This window comes from Atractosteus spatula, chromosome 3 (genome assembly GCF_055471065.1).
Source record: "Atractosteus spatula isolate fAtrSpa1 chromosome 3, fAtrSpa1.hap1, whole genome shotgun sequence".
In the NCBI taxonomy this organism is placed as follows: domain Eukaryota; kingdom Metazoa; phylum Chordata; class Actinopteri; order Semionotiformes; family Lepisosteidae; genus Atractosteus; species Atractosteus spatula.
The window spans coordinates 48,852,707-48,880,520 of NC_142708.1; the positions used below are offsets into that span (position 1 = coordinate 48,852,707).

The 27,814-nt window shown below is 39.3% G+C and overlaps 1 protein-coding gene across 1 annotated transcript in view; it reads left to right on the top strand.

The window, feature by feature from the left end:
- Window positions 1–27,814, top strand: part of adamts6 (ADAM metallopeptidase with thrombospondin type 1 motif, 6) — a 98,035-nt gene that overhangs the window by 39,263 nt on the left and 30,958 nt on the right. Inside the window, exons 10-15 of the mRNA XM_088909881.1 lie at window positions 2,332–2,473; window positions 7,276–7,383; window positions 10,815–10,960; window positions 15,303–15,366; window positions 19,787–19,889; window positions 24,563–24,696. Coding sequence (XP_088766007.1) covers window positions 2,332–2,473; window positions 7,276–7,383; window positions 10,815–10,960; window positions 15,303–15,366; window positions 19,787–19,889; window positions 24,563–24,696 — 697 coding nt within the window. The remainder of the gene's footprint in view (window positions 1–2,331; window positions 2,474–7,275; window positions 7,384–10,814; window positions 10,961–15,302; window positions 15,367–19,786; window positions 19,890–24,562; window positions 24,697–27,814) is intronic.

Consider the following 27,814-nt stretch of genomic DNA (forward strand, 5'->3'; position numbering starts at 1 on the left):
GAACTGGCAAAGTGATTTCTCCCTTCTCTACCTGTTCTATTGTGTAATGATCTGCTGGCACATAGTGGCTGCTGCATATACTATAACACAGATAGGTGCAGGCTATCAGTCAATAAATTGGATCCCCTGCTCTGTGTGAGGTACTTGGGGATCCTTACTGAGGAAAAGGATTATAATCAATTATTATTCATATTATTGGTGTTAAAACCATGCATAATCACTTCCTTTAGCAGGGCCTTTTCTGATACTGAAACCATTGAACTAAAATGAAAATAAGAGAGATTGTCAAGTTAAAGATACCACTTAGATGACTGTTCCTTCTAAGTCCCAGCTCCATTCAGGCACTTTCTGTCCTTCACTGGAGGCTCCTGGTCACTGTCAAGAAAGTGTAGAGAGTACAGGCTTGACCTGAATTGTCAGCCTGTAGAAAACTGAGTCATCTCTCATTCTAGGCAACTTAACTCCAGGCAAAGTTAATTTATTAACTGAGACAATTGGTAGCCAATCTAGATTCACTTCTGCAAGGTTTGGTTAGTTCACAAGGTTGTTTCCCTGCCAAAAGGGAAATGGGAAAAATGTCTAGATTTAAATAGATGTACTCCATTCCATTAGTGTGTCACTCAGGGTCTGCGTACTTTCGGAACTTTGAAATGTATTGGGCAAAAACTGATTCCAGATTTGTGCCCGGTTAGACTCTTATGCATTTCAAATATCTGTTCATTCACCGATTTTTCAGCTTGCAGCTATTAAGAACTTCTGGAGATGGGATATGTAGAAGCGCTTCAGAGAATTTGAAGTCGTTTTTTTCTCATTTCTACCAATTGAGAATGCTGTTACCTGTTACTGTACCTGTGCTCACTGGGTTACCTTAAAACACATTATTTGTTGCAATGCTTGCATATACTTAAGAGCAATGCCAAATATTTAACCATTAATAATCTTAACCATTTTATAGGAAAGTGTATCAAATACTTATAATTTTTATTTGCTGAATAGGAACAGACTTGGCACATTTATTTGTGCTCTGCCATGTACAGTACAATGCCAAAGTTTCCCTAGTGGATTTGATGCAAGTTGAGAAAAATCATCTGTACAACAATATACAGGATAAAAAAGCGCAAAATGTGAACCCAGAATAAGCATAACCAACAAAAGGGACTCTGTCTGGTTCTTGGCTTTCTTTATGCTCTTTCTTTCTGCAGCATTAAAATGTTAAGCGGAATACAAAAATAGTTGAAACATCAGACTTTTTTTTATAAGTATTGCATATTTCTCTGTGACAAAACAGACTAAACACATCTTGTGCTTACAAGAGGGGGTCTTTGGCCTGTTGTAAATGTTTCTCTTTTCCTCTCTTGTTTTTAAAAGAACGTTTTATTACTACATCGAAATATTCCATTAGCATTTTCGCCTACCTTATAAGTACGCCTTTTGGTGTTAGGCATATGTAATGCTGCTTGCATTATTTTCACATTATGTTGTAAGTGGTTTTTGCATCTGTTATTTATACTTTTAACTCCTATAAAATAGAGAGCAATTAATATTCATAAAATAGAGCCGAATGGCCTAACTTCCCATATGTGTGTATTTTTTAGCAGGAATGTTTGAGAAGCTTCAAATTATTTTGAAAGGTTCTACAGTTTATGCTTTTATTTTTTTACTATATGGGGTGTTTTTAGAGAACTGTAGTGAAACCTAAGTTAAATAGACTTATCAAATTCGGTACTTGAAAGATGCCGGTGAAAGATGTCATATTGAATGGTAAACTATTGTACCACTTTTAAAAATAATTGAGCATTGTCTGTATTGCAGCTCCACAGTGATGCTACATTTCCTATGAGTTCTCCAACAACCTGAAGGAACTTGATGCAGCATTTCTAGGAAAGATTTGCTGTGCTTTGCATGGGCATGTTTAGGTTATATATAACTACACTGATCTCTCTTAAGAGTATGTTTCTTTCTGATTGCACGATTGTTTTTCCAAACATTTTCCACACATCATTGGCAGATTCTCTTTTCTACATGAGATGGTTTATCCAGGTCCGAGTTCCTGCTTTCCACCAACATTTGCTTGCTCTTCAACTGTCCCATTAAGAGCGGAAGCAACTGAAAAACAAAATCCCAGAGGTGAAATGGAGATTGAGATGCGACTTCATGAAAGTCCCTTGACAAAGAATAGCTGCTTCGTATCTAATAACATTAAAACTTCTCATTTGTATTTTGCTAGCTGTTTGGTGGATTGATTTTTCGCTTTCTTATCTGCAGAGTCTGTAGCGCTCTTCGCTGTACGAAAAAAAAAATCGGTTGTGGGCTGTTTTTTTTTCCCAACAGCTCGGGGCGGGGGACGTGTCTGGACAATGAGCCGCTGAAGCGAGACTTTCTGTACCCCACAGTGGCCCCCGGGCAGGTGTACGACGCTGATGAACAGTGTCGCTTCCAGTATGGGGCATCATCCCGCCAGTGCAAGTATGGGGTAAGAAATCTGCATCTCGACATCCATTCAACCACCCATCCTTTTTCTAACCACTTTATCCAGTACAGGGTCATGGGGGTGCCAGAGCCTCTCCCTCAGGAAACAGGATAGACCCTGAATGGTACGCCAGTCCATCGCAGGGCAGACAGACCAAAAACAGACACACACACACTCTCCCACCAAGGCAGATTTTCCCAGAAGCTGGTGAACCTCCTCGTACTGTATGTCTTTGGATTCTGGGAGGAATTCGGAACTCCCTGAGGAAACATACAAACTCCACACAGACGGCAGTCAGTCTGGGATTGAGCCCAGGGCCCCAGCGCTGCTAACCACTGAGCGCCACCATACTAAAAAATAGACTGATGCATGATGCAGTTCCTGTTTAATTTGACAAGACTGTAAGTGAGCACACTAATAGGTAACAACACAGATTTGACAGCTTTAGATAATGGGTAGTCTGACATCGAGTCTTTAAAAACAAATAATATATAATAGACATTATCAATAGGTTGGTTATCCTTGACTGAGAGAGATTCACTGTCCTAGCACTGCCATCCGGGTTTGGGTTCAGCAGCTTTCAAGTTCCTATAAATATTTTCTTTTTTCTAATCTCGACTATGACAGTAGGTCTGTGGATTTCACAATGTTGCAAAAACGTTTTGGTGATCAAAAACACGGTCATGGACAAATATTACCATCACTATGATCATAATTAAGAACATAATTAATCAAATTAAGAACATAATTAAAGATAAGAATGAGAGAAGGCCATATGGCCTCCCTAGCCTCTTTGGTAATTTGTAGCTAATATATCACCCCTGGAATCCTGTCCAGCTCAATTCCTCAAAAGAGCTAGGCAGGCTTCACCAACATGCCTGGGTAGCTTGTGCCATACGCCCACAACCCTTTTCTGGAATTCTTGAATGTCCCTGACAACCCATGATACTTGATATTCTGTAATCGTGGATTGTTAGGCTAATTTTACATCAGTAAAAACTCTTTTAGAAAGACAGACGTTTTGGTTGGCTTGGGAGAAGATAGTGGCATCAATATCAATAAATAGAACAAATGCTGCATAAGAGGTAAAAGTTGTACATTTTTCAATGTTCACTCATCATTCCTGAAATATCCTCCGGGTGGTCATGCTGCCCCTTTGGAACCTATGTCAATAAAAGTCAATATTTTTTATACTTTAAACATGAGTGAGAGTGTGAATGTAATGTCTCATGTTCTATTTGTTTTTAATTTCTAAGAGATTTTGAAAGCTTCTGGACTGATAATGTGAAAGACTGAAGTTCTTTGTGTGAACTGTAGTTGAAATTGTGTGTAAGAGGAGAGCTTAAGAGGGTGTTTGGGAATAAAAGGGCTGTGCTGTTTATAGAAAGCCCTCCAAGTCCTTTAATATGTGTACATGAAGACAGCTCACAGCCTTCCTTTTGACCTAAAGAATTCTGACGTAAAGATCTGAGTGTGCCTGTTTGTCAGACTCCTGAGGACAGGACAAGATTAATACATCTTTCTAATGTATTCTAATAATAATAGACATATTAACACTCATCTGACATAATTTGGCAAGTAACCTGTGAAATGTGAGTTAAATTAAAGGGGAAGGCACTCAAAGACATTATGAAGCGTGTCGAGATGTCTCCAAGGGGATTCAGTTAGGGGACCATGCTTCCAAAGCAAGGTGTAGCACAAAGGAAAACCACAAGCCCACCACGTCCTCCTACACATGGAGAATAATTTTGAACAAATTGAATCATAATGGAAATACATGATGATGGATGTCTTTCCAGAAGATTATTTGTGTTTTATAGTGAAACAACACTGAGAAGAAACCACAAGTTGTGAAAGTGAAAGCTATGTTTTGTAATGTATCTGTGGGGGCATTTGTGGTATACATTTTTTAGCCTAGGCCTTCAGGCATTTCTGAGAACCTAAACATGCTACTGGTAGGCGGACGTGCATCACAGTTTTGTTGTTCTAAATTTTTGCATCATTTACTCATTTTGGAAAGCATAAGGGTGTTTGGATGTATCACCTTTGACAAAATGAAGATGTTTTGTTGAAAAACTGAATTAAGGAGTAATAGAGATTGTTACCTTCAATACCCTGTCACCCCTGAGTTCAAGGAGGAGGTTAGGACTAAACATGTTGCCTGTTGGGTTTCTCACAGGGATCAAAGCTTGGATTACTGAGATAATGGTTATGTATTGTATTAGTGGTTTTCTAATACTTAATCTAATTCTAATTAGATCTTCAAGGCAGGCACTGCTGTCCGAGTCTGTAGGTGCCAGTAACACTGGTGCATTCTGCTTTTTGATCCTTGTTCTCTGAATCTTACAACAATACTGAAAGATATAGACATAGACATGGAGTGAATGGAACCGTGGCACAAAAGAACTGCGTTACCTGGGTCTTAGTGAACATCAAGGAAAATCCCTACTTATGTGGTTGGTGTTTTGGACTGTCTTATCCAAACAGCAAGAAGTCTATGGTTTGGTTTTAGCATTTGTATATGCATTATAAATATTTAAATGTTCTAATTAGTGTAACTACTGTATGCACTACTCAAGAGACTGGCTTTCAACATTAGGCCAGTAGCCTCTATACAGTAGGTGACATGTCACACCGAATTCCTTAGTCTTCATAATAGAGAATAATCTTGGTGACAGGCATATTAGATAAAATGTTGTACCCTTTGCAGACTTTTACATATGATTGCAAGTATGTGTCTGTAAGTTAGGGGTGCCCTAAGTTTGTAAAGCAGAATCCAGTACTACCCTGAAAGTTATGTTTGGAAAGTGGCGACTGTGTGCTATTATTGATATGAAAGGAGTACAGTGTACTCAACTGTCATAAAGCTACTACAAAAATGAGCAGGACTGTATGAGCTCTGTCAGCTATTTCCTGTTCTAAAACACAAGGCTCCCCTCTATCTTTGGATGACAAGATAATGGACAGACTTTCCTGGTTGGTTGGTGAAGCTATTCCTGCAAAAAGCAGATTAACAAGTCATGCACACCGTGCAATCTGATGGGTGGTATCTGGAGTGTAATAAGTCTATGTGCAGCCTTGGAACACTAACATGCTTCTATTGCCCAGCCTCATCAACCAAACCAGCACTGATAATTGGGGTTTGAAGTCATGACCATTTTCATTTCCTACCACAAGTGTTCAACAGTTGCTTCTTCAGGTGTCTTTTATCTTTGGGAATGGAAGAGGATACTCCAGGAATTCTTTTGATCAGTGACTCATTGCTGTACCACCACCAGCATTCATCGCACATCATTGGAAATCACACTGATTCCGAAAAGTTACCCCCAGGAAATCTGGAATGACCCCCAGGCTTATGTATTAGGGTGCATGGCTGAGGTTCTTTTTTATATATATATAAAAAAGATTATAAAGAATATGATTTCTGTTTTCTTATAGCTGTTCTTTACTGTTTCATCAAAATGGCAAAGTCTGGTGCTGTGAGCCTTAAAGCCACGAGTTTAGATGGCAGTGACTACATTAACTTAGTTCGAAGTCTGTGTGAACCAAAGTCACAAACATAATCAAGTGCAGTCATGTCTGAAAAAAAACAGCTTTATATAGTGTTGTGTGTTTAGCACTTTTGCAAATGTGAAGATATCTTCCAATTATTTTACACCTATTGTACCACAGAAAACTGCAATGAATGTACGTCAAATTGAAATAAACCTTAGCTGCTGCTGTTGTAGGATATGATGAAACAAATGCAGGTGGCACTAAAAGAAGGAAGGGATAGTCCTTAACTGCAGGACCCTTTGAAATTGTGCTGGTTTTATTCCAGCGTCTTTTCCCCCTAATGTAAATCTATCAGTAGGCTATCTACTAGTGACCTGTGCTGTGAAGGTCAAGCTACAGCCCTTTTGAAGGCTCTACATCCTGCTTTATTGGTAACAGCTGTGGTGGGAAGGAGAACTGACATGAAAATTAGTTTTTTTTTAACAAAAGCAGCAGGGACTTGTAGTCACTGTAGCTAATATGCTGACCAAGAGGTCAAAAGCTGTGCACTGTACTATAACTCTTTTTCATAGCACGCTCTCTATAATGCTCATAAATCTCGTGAGGTTTATGCCACAGGAGTACACAGCACTACAGTGAAAGTCAAATTGTGCTTTGTCATTTTATTGCATTTGACTTTTTCAACTAAAGTTAAGAGATTTTGGCCAATATGCAAACAACAGAAGTGATCTTTCTTACTATAGATGTATAATGCACAGATGCAATCCTTCCGTTCCTCTGTATTCAACAATTATTAAAAATTTTATATCAAGCATCATACATATTGTTTAGAAACTCTTTTAGCAATGATGTTTGTTCAAGTATCGAAAACTATCATCTTCACAAGTAATAATTAAGACTCCTAATTTAATTCATAATGCAGGATGTGAATAATTACCTTAACTCCATAGACTTTTATAGTTGTAGAAACACGTGTTAACACTGTGCATTTCAAATCACACATTTCTTGTTACAGTATGTTGCTTTCAGACACCCCAGAATCCTCAGCGCTCTGCAACACCTTAGATTTGAGCTGATAAAACATCCTAGGATAACTGTAATTGAAACTTTTCTAACTGTAACCTTATTTTCATTCATTTTCACTTGACTTTTTCCTCTGAAATGTGTCCACATTTAAGTGCCACTTCAAACCCTCTGTGTTGTAATTCATCCTCAAGTAAAGAGAGGATGGTTTTGTTTTCTCAAGTCGGGAGTTTGCTTTAACTTAAATGTATTTATTCTGATCAACTTGCTTCTGCCTTCTTTCCTAGGAAGTGTGTAGAGAGCTCTGGTGCCTTAGCAAAAGTAACCGATGTGTCACCAACAGCATACCGGCAGCTGAGGGAACTCTGTGCCAGACAGGAAGCATAGAAAAAGGGGTAAGAGTTAATAGTTTTGAACTTTCTTTAAGAATGCCAAAGAATACACTGCTCTTGTTCTGCAAATCCTGATTTTGAATTTCACTTTTAAAGATATTTACATTGGCTTGTATAATACATCTTGTAATGAAACCCCCTTTGCTGTATCTGGCCAGAATCAAAGCAGCACCAAAATGTGCCGGGCCTCTTGGAATAGCTGAAACAGGATTGTTACATGGTTTTGAGATCTGTCGCCTAGTCCACTCAGATGTGAATCACCTTTTGGTTGACGTTAAGATGAGGGCAATGGTCAGTGAGAATTAGCCGCACATTCCGCTGGCTGAGTTTGGCTGTGTCACTGTGAAGAGTTTGGCAAGGGCCCTGTGTAATGTACTGTATGATACCGTCACTTTATAAAACTCTTCAGCTTTTTTGTGCAAAGTGCAACAGAAGAGATATAATATTTCATTAAGAGAGTGCAACTTATAATTTGGCAGAGAATCCTAGATATATCCAGTGTCGGTGCTTTGTGAGGTGCAGATGTATGGAAACATCGTTATTTCTTTCAAAGGACTGTGAGCAAAAGTTGGAATGCTGGAAGATTCCAGGTATGTGACCAGCGTAGTGGGAAAATTACCCCAGAAGATTATGTACAGAGCACAACAGGCAAAGCAGTATGGACAGCTGCAATAATTTTCAGTAATTCCATTGTGTTTGATATGGGAATAAGAAATCCACCAGAAGCAGCCATTCCCAGGATTCAGTCACTCAGACCGGATTTGTTCAAACAATAAGATTGGGTCATCAGTTCATGTTCCTACCCTGGCAGGTTAGGGAGACAGTTTTAACAAAGATTACGGGTGCATCACTGCTGACAATGCAATGTCTAAATGGAGAGAATGAGAGCATGTAGCTAACTGTCAGTGTTTGTTAATGTCAGGCTGATAGGCCCATTGAAGGGTTGGGCCCATGTTCGGTATCGTGGCAAACAATCGAGTGGGCTCCAGTTTGAGGGCTGATAGGAAAAAAAAAGTTTTTTTTTACAGTGAGAGGGCAGTTTAGACTGTATCATATCAAAGAAATGAAAGCGTCAGTCATTCATCACCTCAAAGTGTAGTGCACTTCGTTATCACCACTGCTTATTAAAGGGTGGTATCACAGCTCTTTGTCTGGGTTAGCTTTATAATTATTTTCTATGCCTATGCAGGAACCCTAGTGCTGTCGCCAAGCTAACAGTTTCTCAAGGTATAATGTACTGAATGTCAGCAGAGACACTACTCATTATTGTCTGAGCTATATATAGGTGGAGATTCTGTGTGAGGGTTAATCTGGCACGTGATATGGTCAATTAAGATTTTTCACATCTTAATTGCACAACAAAAACCACCTTCTTGTGATTTGCTCTTCCTTGTTCTCTTATTTCTTTTACGATGGAAAGAATAAGTTCAAATTGTACAATTTTCTGAATTCAGCGACTTTTGTTGAACTGTATGACTATGTATGCAGAAAATATTTTTGGGGGGGAGAGAAAGATGCTAAGCAATATTTCATGTCCGACTTTAAAGAGAATTAAAATAACCACTATATTCTTGCTTTATCAGCATGCTTTGTGCCTGCAGGTTAACCTTCAGCGGTGTGTGACAAGATGTTTGGCTCTTACAGTATGTACTCGCAGAGGCTTATGTATGGAAAATAGCTGAAAATCAAATATAGTATATACACCATATATTTCAGAATATTGAAATATCACCTCATTTATCCCATTTCTGTATGGACAATCGTGGTGAGACATCGATAAATCTTCTCTGAAAGTCACCGAGAAGAGCACTGTCACTCCCTCATCTGTCACCAGAATTCCTTGGCAGAGATTCTTTGGCTAAATAGTTCAATGTTTTCTGCATGCTGTCAGTGAGGCGGTGAGCTTTTGAACTGTTCACTCGCCTCTAGCTGAGCTATGACAGTTGGCCACAAATAGGTGATGAAATGCTGCCAAGCTGATAGACAGGAAAGGCAGGTACTGATTGCTCTGGCTTTGTCTGCCTTGTTAGATAAGGAATTCTTGGAGTGACTATTTTGGGCTCTTTGCATAGCAGACCTGTCCTTCAATAAAGAGCTCTTTTTCCCTCACTAATCCTGTTTGTAAAGTGGCTCAGAATATTGCCCCTTTGCCAGGTTGTGGTGACAGATGACACTGTGATTGTATTGCCAATTCCTATCCTGTCTGTCGGCAGCAGAACGCAACTTAACCTACTGACACAGTTGTTTATTGTGGGAGACAAATGTCTTTTACAGTGCTCTAATCCTTCTCCTTAGACTGCCTAAAAAGAACCCCTTTGAAGCTCAGAAAGAGGAACAGGACAAGATTGCATACATTTCACCTTAAATCTGTCAGGAAATTGCATTTCAATGGGTAAATAGAAACTCTGCATAATAGTTATCTTACGTATACAATAAAAGTGAGCAGAAAATGTTCCAAGCTAAAGTCACGAGAATGCACTTCTGTTTTAGCTATAGAAATATCAAAGTGGAATAACTGCAGCTAGTGGAGAAGAAAAGTGCAATTAGTTTAATTGTTGAGTCAAAGGATTGCTTTGGATGGCTTATAAACTGAATTTAAAGAAAGTCATCCTGAGCTGTGTTAGGTTTAGCAATGTGCTATGACATACTGTAGTAAATAGGAGACAGTAGTAACATGGTGACAATTTTGCATCTGAAGAGTTGCCAGGCCTTGTCTCTAAAGAGATGTCTTTAGATCCTTTAAGGTGAAGTCCTATATTCTATTTTTAACATATGAGGTTGGCACACAAAGTGGGGCAAACTAGGCTATTATTATGTAGGAAGCCTAAAGCAATCATTAATTAAAAAACAGATGAATCATTAATCTGAACTCCAACTGTTCCTGTTTGCAATCCCAACCATTAATTAGAATCTTGAATTGCTTTTTTTTCTCTATATGTGGACGTTTCATTGACCAGATCAAAATCATTCATCGTGCTTTGCTTTTCTTTTACAAGCATCTATGTCTGCGATTTCTGTTTACGTGAGCATTTCTGGCATTGGATCATTGCAACTCATTTATCCAATATTGTCTCAAGTCAATGTTCACAATAAGTGTCACAGGCATATTCTGTCTTTCATCAAAACTAAAGCCTTCATACATACCATTTTGCAACTGGAAGTACAGCTTCTCAACAGGCTTTGACAGATTAAAGGTATCAACCAACAGAACCGTGCCAGGTGATTGCAAGTGTGTTTACAAATTATATATTCAATACAGTGAGCTTGTGCGTTTGGGCAAGACTTCAAAGACCTCCATGTTTTGGTGAAGCTATTGTATTTTTTAAAATATTTCCCCCCACCACACACACACTTTGGGAAGCTCCTGCTGCTGTCCCTGATTTTGTCATGTGGTTTCTCACTGTTCTCTCTTGCCCCTCCCTTCTCTCACCCAGTGGTGCTATCAGGGCGATTGCGTTCCTTTTGGCACATGGCCACAAAGTGTGGACGGTAGCTGGGGACCCTGGTCCATCTGGGGTGAATGCAGCAGGACCTGTGGAGGGGGTGTCTCGTCCTCCGTCAGACACTGTGACAGCCCAGCGTAAGTAGCTAAAGTAAGCCAGAGCACAAAATGACACCTTGGGAAGGCCTGATGGGCTGTTGCACTTTTATCTCTTTTTGTTTCAGTTTCTAGAAATACTTTTGCATTTTAAGCCCAAGCCAGCAGGGGTCCTAGTCACAGAGCCTACAGCACTCCTAATTCCTTGGCCAAGGGCTCACTTTAATAAATGCAAACAAATGTGCCCCCCACCCCCCTACCCCCCCCCCCCCACACACACACACACTCACACTCTCTCCCAAAACACCAGGTAACCAAAAAACAAGATGAAGGGACCTGAGTATTTTTTTTTTACTTAAAGTAGATTTTCTTTCCAGGAGAAAAAACAAAAAATCAGAAACTGCCGATTTCAGCCTGATCTTATTCCAAGAAGCTACAAAGACGCCACATGCTTTCGGCTCCCATGCTGGGCATGCTGGGTGTCTGCAGGCACCAAACAAGACGTTACATTAAAACAAATCTGCAGGTCAGCTGTTTTTTGGAGGGCAGGGAGAAACAAATAATTATTGATAGATTTTTGGTGCCCCTGTACATCTGGATGAAGGAACAATGCACAGAAAACAGAGGTTTGAAGAAAAACTGGTCTCTTAGTAATGAAGTTCATACAAAATACTAGGCAAGGCTCGACCTTTAAAAAGGAAGAACGCTTAACGTTGCCAGAGAGCTCAGAAATTGCCTCTTCATTTCGGATTGTCCCTCTGAACCAAACAGGTGTGACCTTCGTCTTTATATATACATTGGTAGATTAACTTGTCAGTCTGTTATCCAAGTCCATTAAGCCCTATTCTCACACACATTCAAACAATTAATTTATGGCATTTTCCAGGGATAGTCATTTGTGATGATGTTGGCTCATGAGTAGTTTTCAGTCATGAGGTTACATAGCAAGTAAACTAAATAATCTGAGGTGAAGAGAAAGCGAAGAAGAATAATCGAATTAGATAAAATGTGTAAATATTAAAAAAAAAATGTTAAGCCCCATATGGCTAGTTATAGTTCCCAGTGTAATTACATAGTTCTTTTTCAATATCTATTGCGTGTACATGCAAAGAATTCATATGAAATTGGAAAAATAAAAATATACAATTTGTTTAGAATAAATGTAATGAACTCTTGGAATGCTTAAGTGGGGCCACTTTAGAGTGTTTGAATTTCAGTTACGGCATTAACGGAAATGTCTGTCTTTGCACTGGCTGCTGTCAGACAGCGGTGAAAGTGTGGCCAAAGTTAATGTGTAACACCTGTGTAAAATGATAGTGTTAAAACCTGGGTACCACTCTGCACAGAGGAAACCAGTCCACTTTAGCCAGCTGCACTGGAAAACATTCATTAAATGGGGATCTTGGTTTGGGGAACATGAATTTCTTTTTTAAGCTTGGGCATTTGCTTCTATTAAGAAAAACAAGAGAGTATTTAACTGAGGAATATTGAAACGTAAAGCACATTTCACAAGGAGCAAAATGGCCTGTCTTTAGGTAGGGTCCTGTGAAAACGAACTGAGGCCAGGTAATGTATTTCCATAATCGGAACATAAATGACTTGCTGTTATTATTAATTTGTTTTTTATTAACCAAACAGTAATGGCAAATCCATTAAACAATACAATGTCTGTGACTTATTTTCCTTTTCTTGAGGACGTACTCACTAAAAAAAGGCTAGTAGTTTTGTAACTCCTAGTCCTATTAAAAATTAAAATTTGTAGCAAAATGGGCAGAGAAGATCAGTGCTGCCTTCTTCTCAACACCTTGACACTGCTTTGGTTCTAGAACCGGAGTGAAAGAGACAGAGGTGAAGTGATGGCAGAGAATGATGTTTTTCTAAAACTGGGGGAATGAAGAGTGTGGTGATCTTTCTTTTTTTAGGGGAAGAAATCCCAAACCTTTTTCACATTGCTTATCACAGACACTGGCTGCTGGGTATGGAAGTCATTGCTCGTTAGTAACAGCTTGAATCTGGTTATTTAGTGATCAGGTTGCTTTTCTATTTATGACTTGAGGAAAACACCTGCCCAACCGCATTCGTATTTGTCTTTGTATCTACAGTATGTAAAGATGCAAATATCTGTTTTTAGAACTGCATTAAGTGCATCTTCTTTTGTCCCTGCTAAATTATCTGCTAACCAAAAAAGTCTTTTTTTTTCTTCACTGAATGTCTGCAAATCACATGAAAATATTGTGAGAACCTAGACTAGCAGCAAGCAAGCTATGGAAAAGAGCATTTTAAAGGCAACTGAAAGCCAGAAAAAAAATGCTGTTGTGAAAGATTTAATAGCGTGGTATAAACGATATCCAATAAGGAGAATGCAGCATCCTGTGATGTGGGATAATAAGATGTTTTAAGGCCCATAGTCCGTCACATTTAATAGACAGTTATGAAAATGATGATCCCAATTTTACAGGTAAAACAACCTGATCCTCAATTATAATTTGGCATTAGGTCTTAATATATTTGAGGTTGAATCTGCTCACTGTCATCCTTAAGTATATTTAGAAGTGAATTTAAAATTTCAGTGGTATTGTTTTTGGTTTACAGAAAGAAAAACCATAACTCTAACATTGTCTCCATATATTGTTTAGTGCTGGGACTTGTTTCAGGCATTCTATCTTCATTTTGCCAACTCTCATTAATTATGTAATCGGATGCAGGGGTGCTTTTGGCAGCACATAGTTTCCTGGGGAAAACTTGGAGAAGTTAGCTGACCTGAAAGTTCAACTGGCAGGACCAGAGGATGGTCACTAGGGGACCTAAGATCTGGACCACCAGTAACATATTTCTAACAATAGCCATGTCTAATGTTCCTGAGATTTGAACACTAGGAGCTCTCTGGTAAATGAATAAAAAATAAATATAACAAATGCACATGCATTCATGTGTGTGAACAGAATACTGTACATCTAAATAGATTCACCCTCTTCACTATGGCAAACCTAAATTAGTTTAGTTGCACAATATTTCATTGACAATTACGTGAGTGGCCTGTGTGTGCAGTTATATTGTTTTAAGATTAAATAAACTTGTCTCTGTAAGGACCTCAGGTCAAGGATTCAATCATGAAAACCAAGAAAAAACCCAGAGTTTCAAAATAGCTCAGGAATAAAGTTGTATAAAGACACAAGACACTGAATATCCCTTTCAGCAAGGTGACTTTAATCATTAGGAAGAGGGAGGTGTATTGTATCGTCTAGATACTGTCTATATAAGGATGTCTGTCTAAACTGAGCAAAAAAGCAAGGAGGAAAGTGATCAGAGTAGCCAAGGGTAGAGTTCATTGGCTGACATGGGAGAAAATGTCTGCAAGTCGCAAAGATCTGGTCAGTCTGCTAAGCTGCCCTGTATCACAGAGTAAAAAAAAGGAAACCATCCCAAATACCACACAGTTTGCAACAAACCATTTGCTGTGCATGCTGTGAACTTGTGGTAAAAGTTGATGTAATCGGATAAGACAACATTATGTCTTTTTGGTCTAAATGGCCAACATTGTCTGGCACAAACCCAACACAGCACATTACCCAGTCAGCACCATGCCTACTGTCAAACATGTTCCCAGTAGCATTTGGTTATGGGGCTACTTCTCGAGTTCTACAGTTGATCAAGGGGTGAGATGAAAGTTGAATGCATGATCTAGAATATAATTTAATGTGCACTTTTCGAGATCAAGAGGAGCCAGTTAAGATAGCTTGGGCATAACACCAGGATACCTCTTCCTGGAGGTGTACCATGTGTGACCCACTGGGCAGAGACCCCGGGGTGAACCCAGGACATACTGGAGGGATTATGTCTCTCAGCTGGCCTGGGCGCACCTGGGAGTCCCTCAGGAGAAGCTGGAGATTGGTGCTGGGAAATGGGAAGTCTAGTCTGCCCGGCTTAGCCTGTTACCACTGCAACCCCCACCCAGGGTAAGCAGTTCCAAAATGAGATGTGATGTGTACTTTTCTCTGATGGATCTAGTCCGAAAGCTTAGATGAATCTAGTCTAAACTCTGTTCGCGGCACTGTGATTTGATCTTGATCCTATCCCATCCAACTTGCCTGTTCCAATCCTCCTGTAGCCTTGTAGTGGAGCAGGGCTGGGCCAGTGGAAGAAAAGTGATGAATGCTGCCATGATGAGTTGCTGTTGACACAGCAGGGATATGGGGGGTTACCTGGTGGGAGCCTGGTTATAGATTAAGGTAACTACCTCAAATGCGCTACAGATGTGCCTCAGCGTTGATTAAAATGGTGTGTGCATTTTACTTTGATTCACCTTTTTTAAATGCAGACAGGGGGAGACTGACAAAAGGGGGAAACTACCTCATTAATCTTTTTTTATTATAATTTGTTTCAGGCCTTCTGGTGGAGGAAAGTACTGTCTTGGGGAAAGGAAACGATACCGCTCCTGTAATACCGATGTGAGTCAAGAGCCTTGCAGTTTTGCGGTCCTGCACAATCTGGTTCATATGTTTCACTCCCGACAGGTTCTAGGGCAGGTCAGGTAATGCGACGGGGAAAATGCCACCGTAATGTTTCATACAGTTTTTGAATTTTTATTTGCCATCGCTGCAAAATGAAACCCTCATTGAGGAGTGCAGTACATTGCTACGTAACACTGATAAAAATTTTTAAGCTTTTTCCTTTTGGGCAAGATGTACCTCTCATAGATAGTGCCTGACCCTCAAGCTTGGATACGCATGTATGTATCACTATTCAAATAGTTCTAGTTATATACATTGTTAGGTATTGGAAGTGGGATTAATTGATCGCAGACACCAGCAGTAATAAAAAGAGAGTTAAAAAAAAGGTCAAATGGAATTTTGAAATTAGGTCCTGATAAAAGCTTGCCTACCAACACATTTCTTAAAGCAATTTGCAAGAAGCGTGAGTTCCTGGGTCTAGAAAAGGGAAATATATTCTTTTATTTATGTAAATTTGATTTTCTTCTTGTGGCAGCCACCACAAGAGGCTTTTACAGGTGTAAGACCTAACTACTCTGGTATCTCTGTGAGAAACCAATCCTTAGTATTTGAGACCAGTTTAGTCAGTATAAGGAGAGGTAAATCCATTCTAGAATGTAAAACGCTCTACTTGGTCAGGACAAAAACACCTTCCAAGTTAACCCTACAGTAGTTCAGAGAGTATCTTCCTCACTATACCAAATGCATCAAAATACAACAAAGAGGCTTCTTGTTTCTTGTGCCTCTGGTGGCTGCTGCAAAAAGAAAATCAAATTTACGTAAATAAAAGTATACAGTATGTTTCCCTTTTCTAAATTTAAAGTCACACCCATCCTATCTCAGTTAGCTGGTGATTTTTCTGCTTTTCAAGAGCAAGTGCTGTATGGCTCCCACTCACATACTGTAGATACCGCTTCACTGTTGGAGGCAGAGAGAGTATTATAATAATAATAATTGCTTACACTTATATAGCTCTTTTCTGTACACTCCACTCAAAGTGCTTTACAGGTAATGGGGACTCCCCTCCACCACCACCAATGTGCAGCATCCACCTGGATGATGCGACGGCAGCCATAGTGTGCCAGAACGCTCACCACACGTCAGCAATAAGTGGGGAGGAGAGCAGAGTAATGAAGCCAATTCATATACTGTATGGGGATTATAAGGAGGTCATGATTGGTCAAGGCCAAGGGGAAATTTGGCCAGGACTCCAGGGTTACACCCCTACTCTTTTCGAGAAACGCCCTGGGATTTTTAATGACCACAGAGAGTCAGGACCACGGTTTTACATCTCATCCGAAAGGACGGCGCCTGTTTACAGTATAGTGTCCCTGTCACTATCCTGGGGCATTAGGACCCACATGGACCAGAGGGTGAGCGCCCCCTACTGGCCCCACTAACACCTCTTCCAGCAGCAACACCTCTTCCAGCAGTTTTTCCCAGGAGGTCTCCCATCCAGGTACTGACCAGGCTCACGCCTTCTTAGCTTCAGTGGGTTGCCAGTGATATGGTTGCTGGCCATTATGAATGGACAGACCTCATACATACTGTACATAAACTGAGATGTTGTCTTAGATGATCTACATTTTCTGAAACTTGTAATTTTATTACAATATTAGAGTATATTTTAACAAGTCTCTAGCTAATCATAACTCGCATTCAAAGAAGGGCTTAGGTTTAGTGTGTGTGTGACCATGTCATAGCTCCATGTCTTCTTTGTATCACACTGAGAGATGATCACAATTCTTAGGTTATACTGTAATAATCCAAATGGGTATCTGTATTACCCCTGTAATTCACAGCAATATGTAATGTGTAGTATTGTATTACTGTTTTTCATTAAAAGCCTGCTGAGCAGAATGAGTAAGGGGTATACGAGAAAAGAGTGAAAAGGGGTGTTGAAATAGCAAATCCTGACATAATTTCTCAATTTAGTCTACTCTGAGTCATTTCTTAGCAGTAACTGTACTGTTAAGTTTCTTTGCCCTGAAACAACCGGTAAATTTGAATTAGGATCTCATTCTTTAAATACAACAGTGTGTCAAAAGCTCGATTACAATTCCATGTTTCAGCTGCAATTCCAAAGGGGGAGTGGAACAGTAAGATCTTTTACTGGAGCGTGATGAAAGGATTTAGGACTGTCTGAAACATTGTGAACCAAATTGAAGGTGTGCAGAATTGGTTTTAGATAGCCTGTATGGATGAAATTACAATAAAAAAACATCTTAAGAGTTTCATAATGCTATTGGCCCTGTTCCATTTTTTAGATCTAACCACTTGCTATGAACGTGTGAGGTGGCCTATTCACAGTGATGTGTATAACTTGTGTATCCCAGAGGTGTTTTTAAAAGACATCATTATTAGCCCTTTAACCCATTAGCCATTTGGTGTTGAATTTATCCTAAAATCTCTGAAATAGTACAAAATATTGAAATAATGAAAAATGATGGGGTCCTCTACATAACGATTTATGTCAGGTTGTTCATTATATTAAAATAATTCTTAAATTTCCTCTTAAAAGTCTTCAGAGTAGCCAGATTTAGAATTTAGGAACTGTTTCTATGGATTTCAAACTGTATTAAAATGACAATGCATACACACAGTGTACAGTCAGTTCAAAATATGCTGATAATTTTTCCCATGTTTCCCGCTATTTCACTCTCCTGGTAACTGTAAAAGAAAGGTTTTAGGGACCAGATAGAGAGGACCACAGTACTCTGACATGCTAGATTTAGCTTTATGTAGGGTGTCCTCAGACATGGGATGAATTTATGTCCTATCATTTGCTAAGACAACATCTTTAAAAGGGCAGAAATGTCAGACTAGAGGGCAATGAAAGGTTCTTTTTGATATGCTGTCTCCACTATGTTTTACCAATCATAAAATCGTAGCTCAGCGCAATCTAAGCAGTTGCATTTTCGACTAGGAGCTGTTTTTGCAGGCTCATTGGTTAAACTAAAGATTATCTTCACTATTATGGCAAGTTTGGTTGTTTTTTTCTCTCATCTAACATTCAACACGTCAATCTCAACAGTGCTTGTGCTGTCATATCCATCTTACAGTATGCAGCCAGTGCACTATTAGTGAAATGAATACCTTTTTGAGTAGAAGTCACCAGTGGGAATGAGGCTTCCTAAGCCTGTGCAGAGCTCTGAAATCCACTTTCCCACCCAGCCTCTCTTTCTTAGGTGGTCTTTTCCCTTTAAGGTACTAAAAGTTTACTAAGCTGGGCATTTATGGGTAGTGTAAAACAAAACAAAGTAAAAAAAAACATCCAAACAAAACAAAGTCATGTTGCAAGCATGCACAAGTTTGTTTTGGAGGAACTTTCAAATTCCACTTTTATTTTTCTCTCCTCTGGGGCAAATAATTAGACCATTTGCCAGAGAACTCAATGATGCATGCGGTCATGGTCCTTTGAGTAGGGAGACAGCCTTTTTACGAAAACCAATATGAAGAGAAATTTCTAAATGTCATCGCCCTTCGTTTGAGCCTTGGTGTAATAACATTCGTGACCCTTTGGAATGCAAATGAAGAGACGGCAGTCTGGTGAAAAACTTGCACAGCTTGGAGGACACCAGTCAGCGAGGGACAGATTCATGGAGCACTCCTGCAGACGCGTAGGGTGTTTCTGTCAAATGTCAGAGTTTATTATTCCTTAAATAATTTAGGATGTAACCCCCCACAGCCACAGGTTCCTGCAAAGACTGCTGTTCTAAGAAGAACAAAGGTCACTTCTCATTTGTTCTGTTCCTTATAACAATGAGCTAATCCCCCCACTGTAGTTTCCTGTGGCCACTTTAATTTTCTTTCACAGTTTACATCATGACTCCAGCCAACATTATAACCTCGCAGGAGAATAGCTTTGTAGTACTTAATGTCACTTTTTAATTGAAAGCAGTTCAACAATGGAGAGAAGCCAGGTTGTCTAAAAGGTCATTAAACAGCAAGTGTGCTGCAATATCAAGTGTGCTTGGGTTCACGTGCTGTCCTGTTTATTTCTTCAGGAAGATGCAAATTAAAACCCATTGCCTTTGGTTTGCTGTCTTGATGTTATTAAATTGGAAAATGCGACTTGTTGGAGCAAGTACTCTTGCTACTGATCTTGTTAATCAAAGTGGATTTCTTATGACTAGTAGTAACAGGGCAGCTAAGGTGCATTAAAACTAGAAGTTAACTGATAGCAAGAAAAAGTCTTGTGTTTTAAATAGCCCGAATGATAATACCATGCAACATATTTTTTTCCCCATTTTTAATTAGTTATATTTTTATAAATATCATATAAGTATATAATTATAAATAACAATATTTTCTATGGCTTATAATGTTAAATTTTTTATCCTTTTGTTAATGTTTTGTCCTTCTTTGTTTCTCACAGCCGTGTCCCATAGGATCCCGGGATTTTCGAGAAAAGCAGTGTGCGGACTTTGATAACATGCCATTTCGGGGGAAGTATTACAACTGGAAACCATATACTGGAGGTGAGCTTGAAAAAGTTATGGAAGAGTGCGGACACAAAACCTACCTCCATTACGTCTGCACTAATACCATACCATGACCAGTGTAGTGTGCTTGGAGTATTAGTTTTGTGTACAGGGAGCTTTGACTCAATGTGAACTTGACTTAATGTAAGCTGTTTAAAGTCTATACTCTTACAAAGAAAGACAATATATATACTGGACGTTTTGTATACCCTGTCTGTACAAACATTGAGTAAGTCCCTTTGATGCCCTTAAAATTCTTAAAATTCCAATGACTGAAATGTTTGAACATCTTCTGCACCAGTGTCCTGTTGCTATGCACTCGTGAAATGTTTAGTTTATAGACTAAAGCTATGTAGAAATCTGGCATCCTGTGAAAAAGCTCTGTCAGTGTGAGAGAGAGGGCTGGGAGGAAGGTTTCACTGGGGCATGAGATCTGCAGGTTTTACTGTTGGCTTTAGGATTGTCATACCCTCTGATCTCTAATAGGTTCCACATGCTGCTTTCTTTTTAGTCATTAGTGTTATGGGTCAAATCAACAGGGAAGATGTTAATTGATGACAAAAGATATCCATTGAATACTTACAGTATGTAGCAGCATGTTTTATTCACTTGGAGGCTTAAGTAATTGCAAACATACCAATTCAATTGATCATCCGAAAAGATCTGATTGATTAGACGCAGGGCGGTTTAGACTATTTTAAATTTAAAGGAAAATTCTGGACAACTAAGACCAAAAATCAAGGACATCAAGTTTGCTAACTTGGGAGCTGCTTTGGCTGCAAAGGAACAAATAAAAGTTTAATCCCGCTTTGAAAAAGTGGAAAGAAGAAACAGTTTAAGGCTGTGGCGTGACCCAGGAATAATTTTATAAAGCTAAACACGGGTTAAAAAATTGAATATGGACGGACTAAGCTGTAGCACAAACCCAATCGGTTAATCTCCCCACCAAGGCAAATTTATACCGGAGTTTTGATGGTGTTCAGCTCAAAGGGTCTCATACTGTAGTTCATTGCATTGTGGTGATTCAATCCATTGAAAGACCTTTTTGAACCTCATGAGGGCAGGTGTTACAATCCATTAGAGCTAAACCGAACTGGTACCACAATCGTCTGCAAGTGATCTAACAAAGGATAGAAAAAGGTCATTACTGCATGTCAGAGTGGTTAAACTGCAGTCACCTCTGATGATCCTTTGTTTTACTATTGCTTGGCCCCACCATTAATGTCTCTCTCACTCAAATAGGAGTTGACCACTTGTTCGCGGTACCTGGTAAGCACTGTACTGTATGTCACCTTGCAGATTCCATGACTCATCATTACAGAAAAACAAAATTGCTTCTGTGGCCCAGATCCTTTTGGAAGTACATTATGTTAGACATGTCTTATAAAGAACTGGCATTAAGGGATGGAAGAAGGCTTTGTCTTGAATAGAAACCATGTTTTCTAGACAACTGTTGGTTGTGCTGGGGATCAGAACTTCCAGTCGTTTTTTAAGAGGTGCTGACACAGCTCTGCATGGGCACGATGATACGTTCACCATAAGGATAAACTCATCTGTTTATCATCTGCTCATCTGGTACTCTGCTCTATCAAGCATGAGCCTGATTGAATATCTCCAGGATTTTGACCCAGTTTATTTATCATTAACTGTCTGGTTTCAAGTTGGTGTAGAAGCTGGAGACTGGCTTGCTTCATCACACCATTCCATCTCCATGTACCCATTAGACAAAAAGGTCGTATCTATGTACTGAATTTAAAATATCATTTCAAATGAGACTTTTCTAATTTACTACTACGTTAATTAACATCCTTCAGCACCCAATACTAAAGTGAATTCTTTGAATTTTGTCTGGCAATACAGACGTTATTGCATGCTGCAGGCACTGTAATCACAGAGTTTCAAATTATTTTTTTATTTTTATCAGGAGTTTATATTTAATTCTTGCATATTTTAAATGCAATACTTGTGTCTGTTAACAGTGTAAAGATTAGGTGTGACCTTACCTGCTGTTTTTTGAGCCCCTTGCAGAGGAAATTAAGATAATACTTAGAGATGGGTTGAAGCCCTTGCTTCTCAGCTCCCTTTCACTGTCACATTTTGTATATGTAGTGCCTTCACAGAACTGATTGATATAATAGTTTTGATATTGAAAAGACTTCAAACAAAACCTTTTCTTTCAAAATAGGATCTGTGTTCAGAAGCAATGGTAGAGAAATATATTAAAGTTATCTAGTTATGCAAGCCATTTGGTAGTGCTTTTGTACTTAAAACAGTTTTTACGAATTGCCTCTTGGCAGCTGTTTCCACTAAATGTAGAGTTCTGCTGCTTTCCATTACTTGTTCTATGTCAGTGTCTCTCTGAGGGGCAAGTTTATCAATTGATGTGCATGTCTAACCACATAACCAATCCGTACCAATGACAGGCGCTCTTGCTTTTAACTTTTATAAAGATAATTCCTTCACTTTACATGTCAGCACATCAAGAATTATGGGCTAATACTCTGTTAACAATCTCAACAAAGGCAGCCCTTGGAATATTGAAATGAGTGCAAAACAATAAGCAAGAAGAATGTGTTGATTTGGCCAAAAGTCTGTAAATGTTATATTATTGATGCCAAATAAGCACCAAGGTCTGATAGATTGAAATCATTTGGTGTTTTTAAAAGTATCTCCTTTTAAAAGGCAGTCATGTAAATGATTCATTGTATTTCAGCCAAAACCTGACCCTAGAAAATAAAGAAGAATTAAATGCTGGAAGGAGACATTTATGATGCCAGCTCTCAACTGAGCTGGTTCAGATAACATGTTTACTTAGCTTAAATGGTTTAGAGATGTTATCACATGGTGCTTTTCTGTCCTAATATTGCCTATACACTATAATAACCCCTGTTCTTTTTTATTGAGCAAAAGTCTCTTCACACAAATCTTGTTAAATCTTGTTTTGCAACACTTCTTAAAACTTAAGACTTCTTAAAATGTCAAATTCTACACTGATTAAACATATTCCTGTTTTTCAAATCACTTGTCAGTATGGCTAATAATATTGAAATACTTTATAAACCAACCCCAAGATAAACATAAGGAAATAAGTCATAGGTGATTCTGTATTGTAATTATTTGTAAATAAACATCAGAGGAGTAAGTCTGAAAGTACCATGTGGCATTGATTATGTGATGTACTGTATGTACACTGTACGTAAGTAATCAATATTTGGAGTTCCCATTTGTAGCTCTGCTCAGCCATTGCTGGGATTCAAAATCACTGACCATATTTCCTAAGTATTCAGACTGAAAGAGACAGTGCCAACAGATGTTCTTCCACTCAGTCTCTAAACCTTCTGACAAAGCTGGAGATCTGACATTATCTGGAGGGTGACATATCACTGAACTCATCCCATCTTCCACCAATCCTCTTATCGTGTGGGCTAGCCTACAAAGCCAGTTCCTGATTGATGCCTGAAGACCCTAGACAAGGGTCTCCTGGTCGCAATGTCAAGGAATTGCACTGAGATTGGTATTACTTGAACAACTGGTGGAGCAAATCTTAGAATGTCATTGTAACTCTTGCAGTGAGTTTGCCATCAACAACAACAAGCTGACACACTTGTCTGCCGATGTCTGCTTGCATCAAACCATTGGTGTTCTCTTACACCTTAGACATTGGCAGATCCTTTATGTTTTTCTTCTGTGCCCACATTCTCTGCCCTATGAAAATGACAGAGTGATCATCAGAATAAAAAAATAACACTGCCCTTTGCCCAGCATGTATGTAGCTGCATAAAATCTGTAGTCATGCTCAATGATAATGAGTCAGAAATTTTCTGTTCTTGGGGTGCCTGATGTGTTTAGTTAGTGTTGTGGATCTTCCATGATATGCTGTTGTGCTAGTACACATACTGTAGCTATTGCTCTGTTCACGTTTGAAAATTATTGCCTTTGCAGGACATGGTTAATTGCTTTTAAAGTAATGTGGTGTGGATCAGCACCCAGTATGACCAGCATCAGCTTGAATGTAAGCATGCAAATGACAAGGCATAAATTGGCAGGGATCTCCCGATGAGAGAGCTGGCATCTTAGCTGATGAGCATCCTGCAGTCATGCTTTCAGTGTGACCACTCATAGCATTACCTTTGTAGGGGCACCTGCTTTGAATAGAGATGGCTCTGAGTAGTCAGACAGTTTGGATTATCGGAGAACGTAATTATGGTAGCAGCCATCTTCTTCCTGTGGGAGAGTAAACAATCTCTCTGGCCTTCATTAGGTGCTATACATGGGTGATTGAGGGTGGTGCATCATGTCTGATTTCTGTCAGTTGGAAGCACTGCTGTTTTTAGGACTTCCATAGCATTCCCATAGCACATTCACACACTTTTGCTAAACTACAGCATCATGCAAGCAGCAAAAAAGATCACTGTTCTACATACTGGCTCAAGTGCACGATTCTTACTGTGTGTAACAGGAAAGGACAATGAAGAGGTAATTAGTAGTGCAGAAAGTGGTAAGGACTCTGGATTTTTCTCCAGGCATGGCATCATTGATTAATTGATTGGCTAGTATCATATAACCTGCTTGTTGGGAAAGTACAAGATGTGTTTTGAAAGAGGTTCGGCATTTTGAGCACAACACTAATTCTCCCTAGTGTCTGTGTGTGTGTGTTTTTTTGGCAACAGGTGGCGTGAAGCCTTGTGCCTTAAATTGCCTGGCTGAGGGGTATAATTTCTACACGGAGCGTTCCCCTGCTGTAATTGACGGAACACGCTGCCAGGCTGACTCCCTAGACATCTGCATAAATGGAGAATGCAAGGTATCAATCAACTGCTCTTTTCTCGCTTCTAGGTTGATCTTACCTTTATTTCTTATATTCATTCCCTTCTGGGTCAAAGGCGTCCACTCATTGCAACACATTGGAGAATGCACAGATACAGTGGGTATAGAAAGTTACCACTCCCTTTCAAAATGTTCACCTTTTGTTGCCCTTAGCCCCAAAAAGAAGACAAATAAAATCAGTTTTATTTAGAAATTGTACCTTTCAACATCCAAGTGAAAAAATAAAGCAAAATTTCTGAAAACAAAAATAAAAATAAGAAAGTAGAATAACAAGGTTGGATAAGAGAACACCCTCCTGAGTTAATACTTGGCGGTTTGCTTGAGTCTGTTTGGATACATCTCTACCAAATTTGCACACCTAGAGGAATACTTGCCCATTCCTCCTTACAGAATTGTTCAAGCTCGGTCAAACTGTGTGGTGACCGTTGATGGACTGCCCATCAAAGTCATTCCAAAGATGTTCAATGGGATTAAGGTCAGGGCTCTGACTAGGCCACTCATGGGCATTCACCTTCCTGTCCTTCAGTCACTATACGGTTGCTTTGGCAGTGTGCTTTGGGTCATTGTCATGTTGAAAGGTGAACCATCTTCCTATTTTCAACTTCCTGGCAGAGGGCTGCATGTTTTCTTCAATAATTTGCCTGTATTTTGCACCATCCATCTTCCCTTCTATCCTGACAAGTGCCCCAGTCCCAGCTGAAGAGAAACACCCCCACAACAAGATTCTGCCACCACTGTGCTTTACTGTAGGAATGGGGGTTTTTGGATGATAAGATGTATTGGGTTTTCGCCAGACGTACTGTTTTGCATTCTAGCCATTTTAGTTCACTTGGTCATGGAATCTTTAAGGTGCTTTTTAGCAAAACATAAGCAAGACTTGATGTGGCTTTTTTCTTGCCACCCCTTATTTACAGTAGGCCAGATTTGTGGAGTGCTTGTGATATTGTTGTCACATGCACACAATGATCAGTCTTTGCCATAAAGACCTGTAGTTGCCATCAAAGTTGCCATCGGCCTCTTGGTAGCCTCTCTGATCTCTCTCCTTCTTGCTCGGTCATGCAGTTTGGAGGGACAGCCTGATCTATGCAAGGTCTGGGTAGTGCTATATGCCTTCCACTTCGTAATCATGGTCTTGAAAGTGCTCCAGGGGATACTTAAAGCCTTTGAAATCTTTTTATACCCATCTCCTGACTTGTCCCTTTCTACAACTTTATACTTTGCTTTGAAATGCACTTCCAAGCAATTAAATCCTCTAGAAACAGCTGCTTTAATCTGAACTAATCAGAATCACCACAACTAATCAAAGGTGGGAGCCAATTAATTTGTTGTGTGATCTGTAAGGTGATTAGTTATACCTGAGCAAGTTTACAACTGCAATTGTTAGGGGGTGTTCACTTATCCAAATAAGGTATTTTACTGTTGTAATATTAATTCATATTCAGAATGTTTTAGAATGTTATTTTCTCTTGGCTAATGTGGGTTACTGTTTGTAAATAAAAATGGAACAAGCCTAGTTTAATTTGTTTTTATTTTCAGTACACATTTTGAAAGGGGGTGACTTTCTATTCCCACTGAAGGCTGCTTTCCTTGGAAAAGCATGATGCACATAGACAATCTTGTTCCCTGTGCTCATTGTGATACATTTCTACACACACAAGGCATTTCAATGAATTAAATGTTATCCCTTAAGTACTCTATGACAAATGATCTAGTGTTTTTAGTTATCTTAAAAGCAATGGATAACACTGCTGCCTCACAGCTCTGGCTTTGATTCTGGAATGAGATACTTTCTGTATGGAGTTTGCATGTTCTTCCAGTGTTCATATGGGTTTGCTCCAGGCATTCTAGCTCCCTTTCTCCTGTCCAAAGACGTGCTGGACTGGTTCATTTAAATGGATGTAAATGGGGAGTTTCCTGTACCACTACCCTCTATGGAGAAATAGATCCAAATGAGCTCTATGGACCGGTTTATCTCCTCTCATTGGTTACCTTTCTGATGTTGTTCCAGATGTTTCTGACTACCTCCAGAAGTCAAGAAGTGGGTACAGAAAATAAGGTTTAAAAATCGACAAATGTTTAGTCCTGTAACTCAACAACCAAAATAATTGGAGCCGCTACACTTTTAATGGTGCTGCGTGCAAATCGCTGGCTGAACCATGCGATCTGAATCCCAAGTTATCATTCTGATACGGACAAGTTGCGGATTTTGGCAGAAAACCAAGTAATGGGAGATGAAAGAGATTTTTTCAAGGCAGAAGACCACTTGTTTACATTACAAGACTAACCTTAAAAATTAAATGTAAATTTAAAATGTAAGTGTGTCATTTTCCTTGGGGATCATTGTAGGTTAAACCATAATTTAAACAGAAACAGAATATTATCTCATTTATTTTGAATTTTGGTCATGTTTATACTTCTGTGTGTTTAATTGACAAAGATTTATATGCTGCTGATGTGAGCACATCATGATTCCCTTTTTTCACCTCTTTATCTAAATCTCTGTTTTGTCCACAGCCAGAAGTATTGTTTTCCTGTTCACACTAATAGATACTTAACTTCGATTTATCAGTGTTTTTTGACATGCTGAGATTGCTTTTATCTCTGACGTAGCTTTCTGCGTAGTATCGCTAAACACAAAAGATCACACAGTCTAGTAAGGACGTGATCTTTTGAGACAATTTACTAGAAAATATAAAGGATTGCCTAAATCACAAAATCCCTAAATTATATATTTTTACAGAGTTAAAGAACTTCAGATATGTAAACATTTATACATTTACGCATTTTAGTGTACAGGAGGGAATTTTAATGTGGATTACTCTTCCGTTTCGTGAGAGCCCAGGTCCTGCTGTGTCTGGCTCCGTTATGGTTTTAGCTTTCTGTTCCTGTTCCTCCCGCCGGTCCGGACCCGGTTCTTGGTTTTTAATTCCTCTGGATGTATCGCCTGGCCTTGGATTTATGCTTCCGTTTTGGTTTCCCGTTTGGACTTCATCATGGATTGTTCGCCCCAGACTCACTTCCCCTGGACACCTGCACACCTAGGACACGCCCCCCTGTCTCCATACCCGTCTCCTGCATGACTGTTTCCCCCGTGT